The 17,755-nt window shown below is 44.1% G+C and overlaps 1 protein-coding gene across 1 annotated transcript; it reads right to left on the reverse strand.

The window, feature by feature from the left end:
- Positions 1-3,786: 3,786 nt before the first annotated feature.
- KLF1 (KLF transcription factor 1) lies at positions 3,787-9,618 on the reverse strand. Its single transcript, XM_083593737.1, is given in 4 exon segments — positions 3,787-4,757; positions 5,998-6,865; positions 9,379-9,467; positions 9,470-9,618. Coding segments are annotated over 4 exon segments (1,194 nt in total). The 5' UTR covers positions 9,531-9,618; the 3' UTR covers positions 3,787-4,581.
- Between the last annotated feature and the right edge of the window lie 8,137 nt (positions 9,619-17,755).

Consider the following 17,755-nt stretch of genomic DNA (forward strand, 5'->3'; position numbering starts at 1 on the left):
GATGTAAATATATAATTGTGAGTAATAAAAGGGGGGAGATTTATTTGTCTTGCAGAAGCCCCCATGTGAGCCCCCACAGGCTACCAGAAGTGCTGCTACCTAGGCACAAGTTTACTGTTATCAGAACTAAGCCAGAATGTACACAAAGGAGGCTGTAAGTCTCCAAGAGAGCATTCACTTCTTATTCCTTGTTCAGCACCTGCAGAGCAGGCAGAGCTGCATGATCGCAATGTGTATATGAAACAGTGGCTGTTCTCTCCTGCTTTGCGCAAATGGACAAACAAGCCAAGATGGGGACAGCTTAGTGTTGCATTAAAACCTGGGCTTGTGGTTTGTTTCCTCTTAACAAACCAGGATTGCTAGCCAGTCTTAAACCCAAATCCTGACTTGTTAAGGAGAAACAAACCTTGAACACTGTGCCAACCTTCTCCAGCCTGCTGTCCTCCTGATGTTTTGGGCTATGACTCATGAAAATTGGGACATTCTAGAGCTGGACTGTAAAGAAGGCTGATTGCCGAAGAATTGATGCTTTTGAATTATGGTGCTGGAGGAGACTCTTGAGAGTCCCATGGACTGCAAGAAAATCAAACCTATCCATTCTTAAGGAAATCAGCCCTGAGTGCTCACTGGAAGGACAGATCCTGAAGCTGAGGCTCCAATACTTTGGCCACCTCATGAGAAGAAAAGACTCCCTGGAAAAGACCCTGATGTTGGGAAAGATTGAGGGCAGAAGGAGAAGGGGATGACAGAGGACGAGATTGTTGGACAGTGTTCTTGAAGCTACTAACATGAGTCTGACCAAACTGTGGGAGGCAGTGGAAGACAGGAGTGCCTGGCGTGCTCTGGTTCATGGAGTCATGAAGAGTCGGATACGACTAAATGACTAAACAACAACAATTCTAAAGCATAGAATGTCCCTATTTTCATGCAGAATGTTGGAGGGTATGCCTTCAGCCCCAAGGAGCATGGCCAATGGTCAGGGATTTATAGTCCAAAACATCTGCTTCCTACTTTGCCCTTACACAAAGCAAAGAATAATTGGGCTGTGTGAACAAGGGAGGCCACAGCTCATTGTCAAATGTGAACACAGCCAATGATGGAATGAAGAGGGGTTTAGATTTGATGGCAATGCTAAGGAAACCCCACCTTAATGATAACGAGGCAATTAAGCCTAAACCTGAGAAGGGAGGAGAACTGTTTCTAAACTATCTAATGCTGGGATGTTTTGCAGGGGGCATTATTAGGCAAACAATCAGTAACCCTGGCAACCAGGTGGCTTTGATCAGCCCCAGAAAGGATACTGTTATCTGAGGAAGAATTTATAGCGCTGGTGATTTGAATTATGCAAGGTTTGCAGCCTTGCTTCAGAGATAATGAGATATACTTGTAGATGTGACCACTTAGGGCTAAGTACAGGTTACATTAACCACATGATTTTTAAAGCATGCTTAACGCTGGTACTTTTCTTTTGAAGAAAAAGCTGCTAGAGTGCCCCAACTCAACGTCATACTCCCCTTCTGGACTGGTGCTCCATTGCTGATTTCCTACAAATATCACCAGGGGAGGTCTATACACATGGTTTTTAGCATTTATTTATCAGATTTTTAAAACAAAAAACCAGTAAAACTGAACCAAATAGGATGGCATTTTGGTTGTAATGTGGGCCCAGGGCAAAACTTGTACGCATAAGCAACAGAGGCCATGATAAACTTCCATGTGGAAGCATCCACTGTCGTGGCATTTTCAGGAACATGGATTTAGTTTGAAAGCACACATTCACCAATTGAAAACACCAATGCTGCAAGTGGGTACTCAACCCATATCTACCACACTTAAAACATTACAGCTGTCTATTCACTGAGGAAGACAGCAGGCGTCTGCTGACTGCAAGGAACCAGCTCCCCTACAGAGAAACCTTCTTCTTCTTCGGAGATCACTTGTAGCCGAGTAAGATTGTCTTCCATAAACACAGTTTTAACAATGAGTCCGTAGGTGACTGTGGAGGCCAATTCTGGATCCACACATGCTTCCACAGTGGGGACATAGGTTTCTGGGTGGGAGTTGATCGCTGTGTGGATTTGCCAAGTGTGCCTTCCTCTTAGCACCATGTGCATGCTAGCACTAGATTGGGTGCTCAAGGGAGGGGGATATGGGACACAGGGCTCCTGCAGAGCTGTAGCTAGGCGATCTTGCACCCCTGGCAGAACCGTCCAGATTGCGCCCCCTAGCCATGGACAAATTAGCTCTTCTTTCCACCTCTTATCCAACCCCCCCTTCAATCCACTCTCTATTTAAAACCATTTCTTATAAGGCAATAATCAATTTTTTTATTTATAGACATATTTATTGACATATTTATAGTCTATTTTGCGCCCCCCCCCCTCGCCTGTGCCCCTGCCGGGGGCCCACCTCACCACCCCCTAGCTACAGCCCTGGGCTCCTGCACCTTTAATGTGTAGAAGAGAGAATTTCAACAGGTATAGCTTGCAAAGCAAGTTACACATTTTCTCTTCTAAGTAACGGTTAAAGATTCAGGAGAAGCCCAGTGCTCTTTTTCTCCTGGCCACTATAGCACTAGATCCGGCCAATCATTTTTTCCACTGAATAAAATGCCTCACACTTAAAATACACGCACTATGTCTGAAATCACATTTTAGCAATGTAAATCAAGGTCTGTGGTTTCTTAAAGAGGGTTTTTTGTCACTCATCCTTCCCAAAATTATAGTATTCCAGAGCCAGATTAATGCAACTATATTGCCACATACAATACCTCTTAGCAAAGGCCACAATGCAGCCTTCTGGCTGTGTCTCATGACAATAGTTTTATTACTCAGCAGCAGCTATCACAACCACAATTTCAACCAATACTGTTTTTGGATTGCTGCTCCCATTTTGTAGTTTGAGGACTTTAAAATATATGACCAGCATTATGTTGCCCTTCTAGAGATTTCTGTACCTTCTACCTAAAGCTGCAATCCTAACACCATTTATTTAGAAGTTGGCCCCACCAAATTAAGCGGGACTCACTTCTGAGTAGACATGATTACTATTGCACAGTTAGTGGCTGGGGTGAGGTGGGAAATATCCAATTTATACACAAACCTTAATCTACTGACATGTGAAATCTGAGGCTGTGTACAACCAGGAAGGTTCATATAATCAGTTAATGTGACCATAAGTTTAAGACAAAGTTTACTTTTTTAATCAGTCCAGGACAGGTTTTTACCAAGCAAATTGGTAGTGAACAGGAAGAAGGAATAGCGTAAGAATAAATTGTTATATGCCTACAAGCCCATCCTATTTTAAGAGCTTTTTTTTCTTAAAAAATGTTTAGGGGTACTCTCATTTTCTGACTCGTATTGAAAGACTGCCCCTCAATGAGGCCAAACTTAAGATTCTGCACCCCCCCAAAGCACTGCCTATTTCAATCTATGCAGTGATGAAAGGTACCAATGTGTGATCCTTCTGGTGGGGCCAAGTTATTCTTGGCATTATCATTTTGGCTTGCTGGGACAGCATGGCATGAGTTTTAGCTTATTTTTATAATTTTATTGTTTATCTTTTAATAATGTTTTATGGTATTTTGTGTAAAGGCATGGACCTCACAAATCTCATAATAAACTTTGAACTTTGATCATTTTGGCTGCTAAAAAGGTGAGAGGACACCAGAAATTATTTGTCTTCTAGAGGGTAAAACTCTGAGCTCTGTTGCCCAGTATCTGATCCAGCAAACTGTAGAATGAACACTTTCAGTTTTCAGCACAAATGAAATACATGAGACAGCACTTTTTCAGCCAATTCATTTTAATAAAGAAAGCTGTAGGGTTTTGCCCTGGATGGTACTATTACTCCACCTTCCCTTTATACAGTTAGAGAACCCGCAGGACGCAGTTGTCTCGGGATGCCCACATCCCTTGGACGCGAACTCAACTTATGTAAGCAACCCGTAGCTACAGGAACATTCTGGGGGGACTGAAGACAGTGGTCTGCATGGATGACGACTGGGTCAGAAAAGCAAAATACAGGGAGAAGATTCTATTCCCCATGAGCAAGGAACAAGCAATGTCCCCATAAACAAGCGATGTCCCCATAAACTGGAACAAGCAATGGTATGATGGGAACTTTAGCCAAACAATGTCTGAAGAGCCACAGATTCCTCACCTCTGAGATAGATGAGTTGTTACCCCAATCATTCTGCAACGGCTTGGTTTTATTTCATAGAAATTAGTACATATACAGAACAGTGGCAAACTTGATCCAGTTAAGAGCCTGGATCAGCACAGAGAGAAGCTGCACCAGAACTCGCTAGTGCAGCCAATCCCAGCCATGTCTTTAATTGCCACACCATTGAGATGGCCATAGTTCAGGGGGAAGTGGCCTAGCTGCCCAGATTAAGACCCTTGCCAGGCCTAATTAGTTCCCTACCACAGATGCAGAACACAGCACTTGTGAAGGACAAGGGGCTACAAGTAGAGAAAGGCTTACACCTGCAGTTATCCAATGACCCACCCCTACCACCCTCTTCTTCAAGATCTCCTGTTGGCCCAGAATGTCCACTGCAGTCCAGGGTTTGGGCATCAGTTACACGTGTTTCTTCACATGGAGGGAGAGGTGATCCGAACGGGAGAAAGTGCGCAGGCAGACCTGACACTTGAATGGGCGTTGGCCAGTGTGCTTGCGATAATGGCGAGTCAGCTCATCGGAGCGGGCAAATTTCCAAGCACACCCTTCATACAGGCATGGGTATGGCTTCTCACCTGCAAGAGACCAGCAACAATCACTGCAACCTTGTGCTTCTTCTGAGCCAAAAGAGGATTATACTCACGTTTACTTAACTTATTTCTATGTTTGCTTCTTGTTATGTTTCTATCCCACCCTTCCTCCCAAGAGTCCCAAGGGCAACGAACATACAAATGATAAAACAAAAAAATCTATATAACCCCCATGTGTTCCAATACAGATGCAGACAAGGGAAAATATCTACATAAAATGTTTGTTGGGAGAGGCTGGGCTTTACCAGGCGCCCAAAACGGAACAGAGACAGAGCCCATCTAATATTTAATGGGAGGTAATCTGTGGCTTCTCAAGGAAGGCCCCACTTATTGAGTTCATTGCAGTAATCCAGCCTGGAGGTTATCAGCACATGGGTGGCAGAAGCGAAGCCATCCCAGTCCAGAAACAGCCATAGCTATCTTACTAGCCAACGCTAATAAAAAGGTTCTCCTAGCCACTGAGGTCATCAGGGCCTTTCATGACAAAGATGGATCCAGGATCACCCCCAGACTACAAACCTGCTCATTTTGGGGGAGGTGGGGTATGATTTCATCTAAAAAAGGCAACTGAGTAGACTCACACCCACTATTGAAGAACAACTCAATCAGCAGCAGTTTCCCCCTCCAGCCTTGGCATGGGTCTGGGTCACTGTAGTGAAACACCCTATAGTTAAATGATGGGGGGGGGGAACCAGAATAGAAAGCAGAGTACCTGCGATGGGAATTTCCAGTGGAAAGCTGGAGTATGGTTAAGTAGTGTTCAACTTGCAGGATGATACTACTGAGGACAGCATTACTAAGGAATCCACTCCCAACCCAGGGACCTCCCTCAACCAAGAGCCAGGGCTTTTTCGGCTGTGGCCCCGATCTGGTGGAACGCTCTGTCACAAGAGACTAGGCCCTGTGGGACTTGACATCTTCCACAGGGCCTGCAAGACAGAGCTGTTCCACCAGGCCTTTGGGCCAAGGCACAGTCTGACCCCCTCCTTTGCTAATCCTCAGAACTCTAGCCCAATGGTTGCCATTAACTGAACTGATTTTAGAATGAATTGATTTTAGAATGTATTTCAATTAATTGATTGTGGTTTTATGTAAATTGTGTTACTTTTACTGTTGTTAGCCGCTCTGAGCCTGACTTCGGCTGGGGAGGGCAGGATATAAATAAATTTTTATTATTATTATTGTTGTTGTTGTTGTTATTATAAAGCGGCTTTTTTTTTTTTACCTGTGTGAGTGCGAAGATGGGCCTTGAGGTGGGAGCTCTTGGTGTAAGTTTTCCCACAGTTGGGATAATTGCAGATGTGACTGGCAGGCTGCTTACGGGATGAAGTCTTGTGTCCTTTCTTAGGCTTGTCTGCGGCTTCCTTCGCAGGCAAAGGAGGCGTCAGGGTGCTGTAAAGGGAAGATGTAGTAGACGCAGCTGCATCTGTCTGGTAAAGCTGTAATGTGGCTTGGTAGTGGCCAGGGTAGGTAGGGAAACTGCTGCTCAGCAGACTGCCGTGCGGCAGCTGGGATTGCGCCGGTGGAAGCTGACTGTGAGATCCATGTTTGCTCTGCAAAGAGGGACCTGGGTGTACATAGGTCAGCTGGTAGTACTGCCCATGAACTCTCTGCTTTGCCTCTCCATGGTGCTGTACTGTGGGAGCAAAAGCCCCAAAATCTGCCTGGGCAAGGAAGTGCTGCAGATGATCACTGGACAATGCTAGGCTCTTATTTGGATCCATCACATTCTGGGCGTATCCGTGATGGGCAGGAGGAACATAGTTCACAGAGCTATCTCCTGGTTGGAGTTTGGTGTCAAACCCTGGTGCCCAAGGAGCATCAGGCACCCCTCTGTTGGTTTTGGGTAGCCTGCTTCTCATTCCCTCCTCAGTGGTTACTGGCAGGCAGGCAGTGGACACTGCAGGTTGTTCCTCTTGGCCAACCCAAGTAGCACTAGAGGTGGCTGGCTCCGAGGCAGAGAAGTTTCTCATGAGGAAGTCAACATCCCAGTAGGCTTCATATTCTTGCTTCATCTGCTGAACCCCCTCAGGCTGGGGCACATCCAAGAGCCCCCGAGATGAATGGCCTAATGAATCCTCCTGTTTCCACCACTGTAACGTAAACAAACAGTACAAAAAGGTTAGGCCCTGGTGCCGCAACTGGCTCCTGCTGAATAAAGCTTGCAACCGTTCCCTTCAGTTTCCTTGCTTTAAACTCTGAAGCAACTTACAAAAGCTTCTAATGCGCTCCAGTGCCTGCCATTAGGGCAAAGATAATGGGCTTCTTATCAGGCCTCCTGCACAAGCTACAATTCTGCATCAGGGATAGGCAGGACCCTAGCTATCTCTACAGGGAGCTCAAAGATAGGCAACAAAAATATTCATCAGAATATTTTGAGCCCTGGGGGAAAACCATGGAGCAAATGTTTCTTGTGGCTCCTGTCTTCTAGTGCTCTCAAACCCACCTATCAGGATCACATCCCACAGCACTGTACTGCTGTTGTATGACTGGATGTACAAGAAATTTATTTTTTATTAGGAATTTCAAATTAACAGTTCTTCAAAAATACATCATCCTCATTTTCCCCCATCCCCATTTTTCCCCTCCCCTCCCCGGAAAACAGAAAACCCTCCCTTCCCCCCAGACTTCCCTCAGCTCCTCTCTCTGGTTTTTCAGCGTTAGTTATTCTCTGCATGTTACAGAATTGTACAGATCCTTAATTTATCTATCTAAATATTATCAATAAAAAGTTTGTGTATGTTTATTCAAAACCTGCCAAGGAGACCAGTTCATTTTGTTGTTTCTTTAAGTACTTTGTAAAGGGTTCCTATTCATCTTTAAAGTCACAGTTATCCTTGTCATGTAATGATGTACAATAAATTTAGATCAGGATCAGGAAGCAGAACTGAGAGATGCCCTTGCAATGCCAAGCACACAGGAATCTTGGTTATAAGACAGGCATAGGCAAACTCCAGCCTTCCAGATGTTTTGAGACTACAATTCCCACCATCCCTGACCACTGGTCCTGTTAGCTAGGGATCATAGGAATTGTAGTTCCAAAATATCTGGAGGGCTGGAGTTTGCCTATGCCTGTTGTAAGAGCTCTCTTCTCTAAACACAAGCTTCCCTCTTCCATCTGCCCATGAACGCCTCTGGGGTGCAAGGCCTCTTGCAATCATGTGATCCTCTGTGAAGGATCCAAAATGAATCACCATCCATACTTGTGTAAGGTAGGTTAGTAGTCTTATTCTTGGATTGCAGAAGGGGTGGAGACCAAAACAAAACTGCAGCTTGCTTCGCCACACCCAGCAAGTTCATGGCTCAGTCAGAGATCTGAACCAAGGATACCCCATGCCTACTAGTTTGTCAGTTTACCTGGCACAATGGCAGTGTTCACAAGTTTCTCTAAAAATCCAGGTCCCACCACAGTTAAAGTCAAGAAACAGGCGTACAGTGATTTATAAAACAAGCAACCATTATAGATTACATGTTTCTCCCCAGTCATAATTTCAGAGCATTGATTAGGTACACATTTTTGAAGAAAATTTAGGCAAAGGGAGGGGCAAAAGAGAAAACGTAATAAGACTGTGCAGAAAAGAAGGTATGCTATCTTGCCCATTTCACATGAATGACAAAATTAAAATCTTAAAATAAAGGAAGCCCCACATATATCACCAGTCTCCTGAAGGACACTGCTTTCTTCACATGAGAAGGCATTTATACTGCTGATTCTACAGCGAAAGGGCAAATACATTGGCAGAGTGAGCATGTTGTTAGAAACACATGGAAATTCAATTCTACCCTAATTGTGCCAAAAAATATTATAAAATGCAGATCCCTGCCTGGAGGAGCTCACATTCTAAACTTAGATTAGGAACTTAGGCAGGAAGAAAAAAGGGGGAGACATACAAGGGTAGCAGGCATGTTGTGCCCAGAGAAGAGACGATGAAGACTGTTATCATGTATTTCTTAAAATATCTGAAGGGCTGTTCCAAAGAAGACAAAGCAGACCTGTGTCTAGAACCAATAGGTGAAAATTGCAGGTAGGCAGAAACTTGCCAACAGTAAGAAAAGCGGAACAGACTGCCTCAGGAGATGGTTGGGATTCTCCTTCACTGGAGGTATATAAGCAGAGGCAGGATTGGAACCTGACAGGGATGCTGTAATTTTCCCTTGACTGAGCAACCAATTGGAGCGTATTGTTTCCAATGTGCCTTCTAGATCCAGAATTCTATGACTGTGGTTATAAACAACATATTTAGCAGGTAGACATGTGCAACTTTAAAAGCTATCCTAGAAGCCTAGCATATGCATATTACAAGAAAACATATATGGCTGTTTCAGAAAGAGTGCCTTGCTGGAAGCATGAAAACCAAGTTTTACATACACTTTTTTAAAAAACCTCTTCCTTTTGCCATCTTCAAACAAGTTAGGCAGAATTCAGAAGTGTTTGGAAAGAAGCAAAATGGAACACATCAATTAAGGGCAGATATTTTATAACGCTAAGAAGTAACCTAGGGCCAAGTCAGAGACCGGTTAACGCCCCCCCCGCCCCCCGTTTTAATTCCCAACCCTCGGCAAAGGACACAAGCCAACAGGACACCATAAACCCCTTGCTCCTCACCTGGATAAGTTCAGATTGTACATCCTGCAAGTGGTTGAACCCAGCTGAGGATATTACAGTATCCACAAATGCCATGACCTGCAAGTAACCAACTTGAACACAAGAACGCAAAAATTCAGAGGTTTGGTCCAGGAGCGCACCTTTCTTCTCATTCACCTAAACCCTACAGCTTCTCCTCTTTTTCCAAAAATAAAAACTTGGTATTCTAATAACCCTTTCCCCTTCTTAATTCCTCCTCTCATTTGCCAGTTTGGAGAGAGCGGAGAAGATTAAATGGGTCTATCAGCACCAATCAGGAGCAAGGTGGGTGGGGCTGCCTAAGGAACGAGGCGGAGCTGGGATAAGGATGTTCAGCTATTTTGCTGCATGGTTATTGGTGATTTTCTTTAAATATCTTGTTTGGTGAAAGTCAAGCTCATGTTTACACAGAAGTACATGCAATCATTTAAATTGGGCTTACTTCAAAGTAAGTATGTATAGGGTTGCAGCCTAACAACCTTCAAAGCTACTAGAAAAGTGGGATTTAATTTTGTGTCTGTCCCATGTAACTCAATGTGGCCAGGTGGTTTAAAATCCAAATGATCCAGCTCAGTTAGATGGTAGACCCCACTGCAAACTAATCACAAATTAGTGTTTGGGATGCGTAAATATTAACCCCGAGGCATCTGAAACAATTAAGAAAGTTGAGGCACTTTAAAGTCTTATCAGTTTGTATTCTCTCCCACTGAAAGCTGCAGTTCCAAACTCACAGACTTCTGAGTAAACTTGCTTTACAATACAACCTCATGCCTGTTTACTCAGAAGTAAGTCCCATTGACTTTCATGGGGCTTACTCATAGAAAAGTGAGCAATCTTATAATGCACAGGTGAAAAGAATGAGGGAAACATCCTGAGGCATGTAACCAGCTTTAATAAAGGCACGTAACTTTTTAAAAAAAGTAAGAATCCAGGATTCCCTGTTCTAAATACTAAAACATCCTTTTTGAGAAAAAAATAAATTTATTCTTAGACCAGGAACTTGCTAAGGCTCATCAAGAGGAAAGTAATATGGAATTCTCAGTTTGTATTCCAAAATAAGGTGAGCATACTTGGCCAAAGGAATTTAAAGGTGGGACTATAGGGTTGAACTGCTGAACTGCTAAACTGCTGGTTATCAAAATGTTCAACTCCATTCATTTGGTTCTGAATAGAAACAATGGTTTCTTTGCCACTGTGGTTGTATTGCCGGTTTCCTGGATCTCCTTGCTTATTTTGAATAGGCCCTAGATCTAATTGAATTGTTAATCTCTATACTTTTTGTATTTCATTTTACTGCAGATGTGAGGAACCTTTGGCCCTCAAGCTGAACTGCAGCTCCCAACCTCCCGGGCTATTGGCCACACTTGCTGGGGCTAATGAAAGTTGTTATTCAGCAATGCCTGGAGGGCCAAAGATCCCCCATATTTATTTATTACTTTTAACTCTCCGCAGAGCCCCTTACCACCATGCATATAGCCCTGTAACTGAGGATTATACTTTCTACATAGACTCTAATTTATTAAAAGCTTATTCCACAATGCATTTCTTGGTATCACAACAAGATATGTTGTTGATTTCACCTTCATAAGAACGGTGCTGAGTTCAAAATGTAGTAGGGACCTTGGCTTAACCTTTTGGGACCCTTTCTTAAATGTACAGATTTGATAATGACACTTTCCACACGGTCTTCCATTATTTGCCCTACCTCTCCTCTCTTCATCCTGCCAATTTTTGCAGCTGAAACTGTATAGAAGATTGTTTTGCGTGTGGACTGTGTCACATATTTATGCATTGTTTGCATAAGTCAAGAGGTGGGAAACTTGTGATCTTCCATATATTGTTGGACTCACATCAACTCCAGCTATTGGTAAAGGATGAATAAAACTGTAGCCTAGCAACAGCTGAAGGGCGAGGAGAGGCTTGGCACCATTTTGAGCAGAAAACCAAATTGTACCTGTGCAATGTTTCAAGATGAAAAATATATTAATATTAAAGCATAAGAAGAGTTTTTTTCTGCTTTTAGTGTAGCTTCTAGAATAGGGGTCAGCAACCTTTTTAAGCGATGGGCCAGTCCACCATCCCTCAGACCATGTGGTGGGCTGGACTATATTTTGAAAAAAAAATATGAACAAATTCCTATGCCCCACAAATAATCCAGAGATGCATTTTAAATAAAAGGACATATTCTACTCATGTAAAAACACACTGATTCCCGGACCGTCTGCGGGCCGGATTGAGAAGGCAATTGGTTTATTCTATCATCATCAGATTGGGCACAGTCTTCCTTTTGGGAGAAAGCAGCTGCTGAGCAATTCCACCTTCTCTCTGTCACCCAATAGCATTGCCCCATCAATGATACAGTGGTACCTCGGGTTAAGAACTTAACTTTTTCTGGAGGTCTGTTCTTAACCTGAAACTCTTCTTAACCTGAAGCACCACTTTAGCTAATGGGGCCTCCTGCTGCCACTGCGCTGCCACTGCACAATTTCTGTTCTCATCCTGAAGCAAAGTTTTTAACCCGAGGTAATATTTCTGGCTTAGCGGAGTCTGTAACCTGAAGCGTATGTAACCTGAAGCGTATGTAACCTGAGGTACCACTGTACAGGCTTTTCCTTTTCTTTATTTATTTTCCTTTTTTCACGTTTTAGTTAGGGACTTGCGGAAAAGGCAACTTTGGGTCCCCCCCTCCAGACCTGCCCAAGTGCTCAGTTGAAAGCCATTCAGGAAACCTGAGTAGCCTGGAACCTGGGGTGATTTACCAGCCTCTCCCCCCAAATAAGTCTCTTTTTGTTTTCCTGCCTTGCGCTGGAATAAGAGTTAAGCTCTGGCTTTTCTCTGCCCTGCTTTTCTCATTCTCTAAGTCTCCTCCTCTAGCTAGTTAACCATCCTACTTGTAGTCCTTCTGTTTCTATCCCTCCCTCTCTAACCCCTTTCCAGCTCTCTCAGGGTCTACCTTGTGCCCATCACATGCCCCTCTTCATATTTGCATTTAGAGCCCTCCATTCTTAACCCCAAGGTTGCCAGTCCCGTTCGCAGGCTTACTGTATCGTCAATCTTTCGTTTTCATAACCCCACTCAGCCTTTACTATATAACAAGTCAAACACTCTTCGATTTGCGGTGTTTGGCCAATTGCTACTTCACCCGTGTATAACTTGTTTTGTGGTGCCCTCTAAACTTGAGCAAAAGCCCGGCCAAAATAGATGTGCTTGCTGGGTACAGATGTTTATCAGCAACTCTGTATACATGTAGATAAATGGTACCATTTTCCACTCAGCCTGGCAACTGAGGAGTGATAAGGGCTAGCCTGAGGTATAATGGAGAATGCCAGTGCTATGAAGGAATATCTCCTCCTTTTTCTCCTTGCTGAAGAATGGTGTGTGCTTTTAATATATTGATAGGCAGAAAATCAACACGTCCAGATTTGACCATCATGCAGGTGCAGCAACTGTGTGCTAAATATTTTCTTCATGTTGTGCAACAATTAACAGCAGAGAGCTTCTCTCTCTCTCTCTCTCTCTCTCTCTCTCTCTCTCTCTCACACACACACACACACACACACACACACACACGGGGGGGGGGGGGGTGGATTGCAACCCTACTGCTTATACTCAGTTTCTGGCAATATACAACCCCGTCTCCTTATTTTCTCAAAGCTTTATTTGTTTTTGCACATTTTGGCCAATAGGAATAACATAGCATTGATTAAAATCACATTTTACTGAAGGTAAATCAAGTGAATTATGTTGTTGACAGCAAAGCATAATTTTCCAAGTACTGCTTTCCCAAGTAGATATGGTCTCTGTGTATGTGTGTCTTCTTCTTAAGGGAAGATGGCAGCCAGCAGTGCTCCACCAGCTGTCACTGCAGCCGTGGTAGCAGCGGACAGCCCAGCAGCACCGATTGACTGAAGCGCGGTAACAGCGCTCCCAGCTGCTACTCCTCCACCATTGGCGACGGCCGCTGCCGACATCATTTTTGCAGCCAGAGAGCCAGCTACAATTCCAGCTCCAGTGAAGCCTGCTGCCCCCAGTGCTGCTGGGACACCAATCATGGCCACTGCCAAGCCGGCTGCCAAGACACTACCTGGAATACCGACCATGTTGGCTTTAAGAGACCCACTCCTCTCCTTGCAGATCTGCCCCATCTCATTATATTAATATCTGTGAGCTACTGGTAGAGATTGTCCTCTCCTGCTCTAGAGTTTCTCTTCTTCAGGAGCTTGTGGGCTCAGATATTTTCCAAACAAGCGCCTTTGTGGAATATCTCTGATCCCTGCTTTAAAGCGTCAGCAGTAATAGGAGTAGAACAACCCCATTTTGCTTCCAAGCCTGTTCAGCCGGGCTTCAGATCTTTTTTAATCTTCAGAGCTCACCATGTTGAAGTTGGGCAGCATAACTCTGCCTGCAAGGCTTATCTCCTCACAGGAGCAATTTATCCCCCCTCACTCTCCACGCTAGTTTTAATATCACCACAGCTTGCTACCAGGCCCTTCTGAGGCATCCAGATATAAGCCTAGAGCAAGCTGCTAATCCAAGATCTTGGTTTTCTCTTAAAGCAACCTGCAAATGTCTTTCCAGGGGAATGCTAGTCTGCTGCAATATATTACCCAGGAGTCTCAGAGCCCAGGTCCTTTCAATGCATCTTCTGGACCCAATTTGCTTTCGAGAGCAGCTGATATTATTCTGGGGCTCTCATATAATGTAAGTTTAGTCATGGACACTGTTTCTCCATTCTCTACCTGCACATTAGGTACTATTATTACTATTACTATTTATTATTTCTTACCTGTCCATCACCATAAGGTCCCAGGGTGGGTTACAACAACTTAATTAAAACCAGTTTAAAACAAATCACAATGAGCAGAATAGGACGGACCCTAGAAATACGTATCTCAGATGGGTCTGAGGGGCTGCTTTGCAAGTATGATTGAAATGAAATAAATGTTTACAAAGAACTTACAAGTGGTATAGTTAGATGGATGTAGTAAAGAACTTCTAATAAATGCTTGGAAATAGACTTTGTGAGAAAGAGTATGTCTCCATTTTTGTTATTGGCATGTCTGTTTCATGTAATAACTGGTGCTTAAAAACAAACGAACCTACATTTTATCTCCCATACCTTCTGTGCTGCCATAGAAACAACTAGCTAGTAAAACTCCTAGATAGAAGGAATCAATGGGCCAAAGCCTCGCTCAGCTAGATACAACTTTATCCTAAGGGCAAGAAGAGGAGGAGTTTGGATTTGATAGCCCACTTTATCACTATCATAAGGAGTCTCAAAGCGGCTAACATTCTCCTTTCCCTTCCTGCCCCACAACAAACACTCTGTGAGGTGAGTGGGGCTGAGAGACTTCAGAGAAGTGTGACTAGCCCAAGGTCACCCAGCAGCTGCATGTGGAGGAGCAGAGATGCGAACCTGGTTCACCAGAATACGAGTCTACCGCTCTTAACCACTACACCACACTGGCAAGAGAACAATAGGCCAGCTTTTGAGAGACAGTGTGGTGCAGTGGTTAGAGTACTGGACTAGGTTACAGGGGTCAGCAAAGTTTTTCAGCATGGGGTCGGTCCACTGTCCCTCAGACCTTGGGGGTGGCCAGACTATTTTTTTTTTTTAATGAATGAATTCCTATGCCCCACAAATAACCCAGAGATGCATTTTAAACAAAAGCACACATTCTACTCATGTAAAAAACACCAGACAGGCCCCACAAATAACCCAGAGATGCATTTTAAATAAAAGGACACATTCTACTCATGTAAAAACACACTGATTCCTGGACCGTCCGAGGGCCGGATTGAGAAGGCAATTGGGCCACATCCAGCCCCCGGGTCTTAGGTTGCCTACCCCTGGACTAGGAGATCCAGGTATAAAATGCCCATCCTTCAGCATGAAGCAATTTGACACTGTGGGCAGTGGCAGTGGAGAAGGCAATAGGTGGCATGGGAGAAGCCACAGCGGGGCTGGCAGCCATGCCACGGTGAGGGCTAGAGCCAGATCTGCCTGCCACCTGAAGGAAATGGCTTTACCTCAACTTTTGCATGGGCCAGCCCTGACCTTCGGTATATAACTTGGTGGCTGAATAGTACCATCTCGAAATCAGGGCACACCATTAGCCACGCTGGCAAACACTACAGAATAGGACCACAGTTCACACTGTCAGCTTCTGCTGGGATGACGTTTTCCAGCACAAAGGGTGCGCCCAGTGCACATGCACTCCCCGGCCCGTGCTTTAAAAAAGTTATCCACAGTGCAAAATGTGGCAATTGTTGCCTTCAGTGAGGATGTGAAACCGAATGAAATAATACAGTATAGCAATACCGCTCCTCCTGAACACTGACTGTTCTAGAAAAACAATATCCAAACTTCAAACGAAAGAAAGGTGAATGGAAAAAATTCAGACCAATCCCATCACGGATTCTATGATAATTAATTTAACATTGTGTATGCCATCAAATGCCAACAGTGCCTTTCAGCTCTCTATATTGGACAAACAGGCCAAACTCTACGCCAAAGGATAAATGGACATAAATCTGATATCAGGAATCACAAGACAGAGAAACCAGTAGGAGAACACTTCAATCTCCCAGGACGTTCTATACAAGATCTCAAAGTAGCTGTCTTATTACAAAAGAATTTCAGAAATAGACTGGAAAGAGAAGTTGCTGAATTGCAACTTATTACCAAACTTAAAACCATGGAGAGACCTGGTCTGAATAGAGGCATTGGATTCTTATCTCATTATACATGATATGGCCCCTTGCTTTTTTCCTGTAAGACCAATTGCAGTCGTTAACAGGTTTACCACACCTATCAGCCGATCACCCATTCCCACCACCCTTCTGAGTAATATCCCTCCCCACCCTCTCACTATATATAATGGTCTGGGGACTTCTGTTTCAATGTATTTGAATAAGTGTGCATGCACACAAAAGTTCATACCAATAACAAACTTAGTTGGTCTCTAAGGTGCTACTGGAAGGAATTTTTTTATTTTGTTTCGACTACGGCAGACCAACACGGTTTCCTACCTGTAACTTATTTATTTGTTTGTTTGTTTTAAATTGAAATACTGTCCTTCATCCGAAGATCTCGGCAGCTCGCAGCATAGAAATACAAAATAAAAGCACAAAATACATAATAAAACAACAAAAACCAATAACCCCCTACAAATGCATTTGAAAGGCCTTAGAACAAGGGTTTTCAACCAGTGTGCTATGGCACCCTGGGGTGCCTTGAAAGGTGCTCAGGGGTGCCGCGGGCAACACTGGCCTCTGTCCCTCCTTCCTTCCCTCCTCTGATGCCCTCTCCCATCTCGGCCTCCCAAAGGCTTGCACAGCTGTTTGTTGCAGCAGCCCTGGCTACAAGCTCCACAGGCGAATGGTGCCTCTGGGGCTGGTCAGGGGGTACTTCCCAGGCCCCTGTGGGGCAGTGCGAGGAGGGACCTCTCATTGGGGTGGGGAGTCAGCTCAGATACCAGGGGTGGCAGCTACGGCTGCCCAAGGATAGGGGAGAGAAGGCTGAGGGAACCCTCCACAAGGAAGGGTGTTCGAAAAAGGGTGAGAGGCTGCCATCTCTGCAGGCAAGGGGTGGTGAAACTGGGCTCTTGAGCAGGGTGCCATCGAAAGAATGGAGTTGGTCAAGGGAGCCATGGACTCAAAAAGGTTGAAAACCTCTGCGTTAGGATGTTACTCTAAGAATATTAGAATTGCATAGCTGTCAACTTTTCCCTTTTCTTGCGAGGAATCCTATTTGGAATAAGGGAATTTCCCTTTAAAAAAGGGAAACGTTGACAGCTATGGAATTGTATTTTTAATATTTTGTTGGAAGCCGCTCAGAGTGGCTGGGAAATAAATAATAAATTGTTGCTGCTGTTGTTAATCAGCCAAAGTTTGCCTGGTTGAAGAGAAGCATTTTCCCCTGGTGCCTAAAGATCAGGGCCCAATTGAGGTTTGATGAGGTCCTAAGCTATTGAAGGTAATGGGGCCCTTTTATATCCAGCTGTCCTTTGTCAACAACAAATTGTTGCTGTTTTTTGTGTTGAATATATGCTATATGGTAATTTATGGACCTAATAAGTATCTAAAGCCATTTGCACATAACAAAAAATGTATTTTAACAAAGTAATTGTTGAAGTGAAATACAATTATGAAGTATCTTATATTTTGGAAATGTACATCCTGGGGTTTTTTTCTTTAATTTTTTGGGGGGGCCCAATAGAGTGGGGCCCTATGTCATGGGCTCCAGGAAAGCCTCCCTGGGAGAGCATTCCACAAATGAGGAGCCACCTTAAAGACAAGCAAATTTGTTACTGAGAATCTACTTCATGGGTAGGCAAACTAGGGCCTGGGGGCCAGA

The sequence above is a fragment of the Podarcis filfolensis genome (genome assembly GCF_964270895.1).
Source record: "Podarcis filfolensis genome assembly, chromosome: 17".
Lineage (NCBI taxonomy): Eukaryota > Metazoa > Chordata > Lepidosauria > Squamata > Lacertidae > Podarcis > Podarcis filfolensis.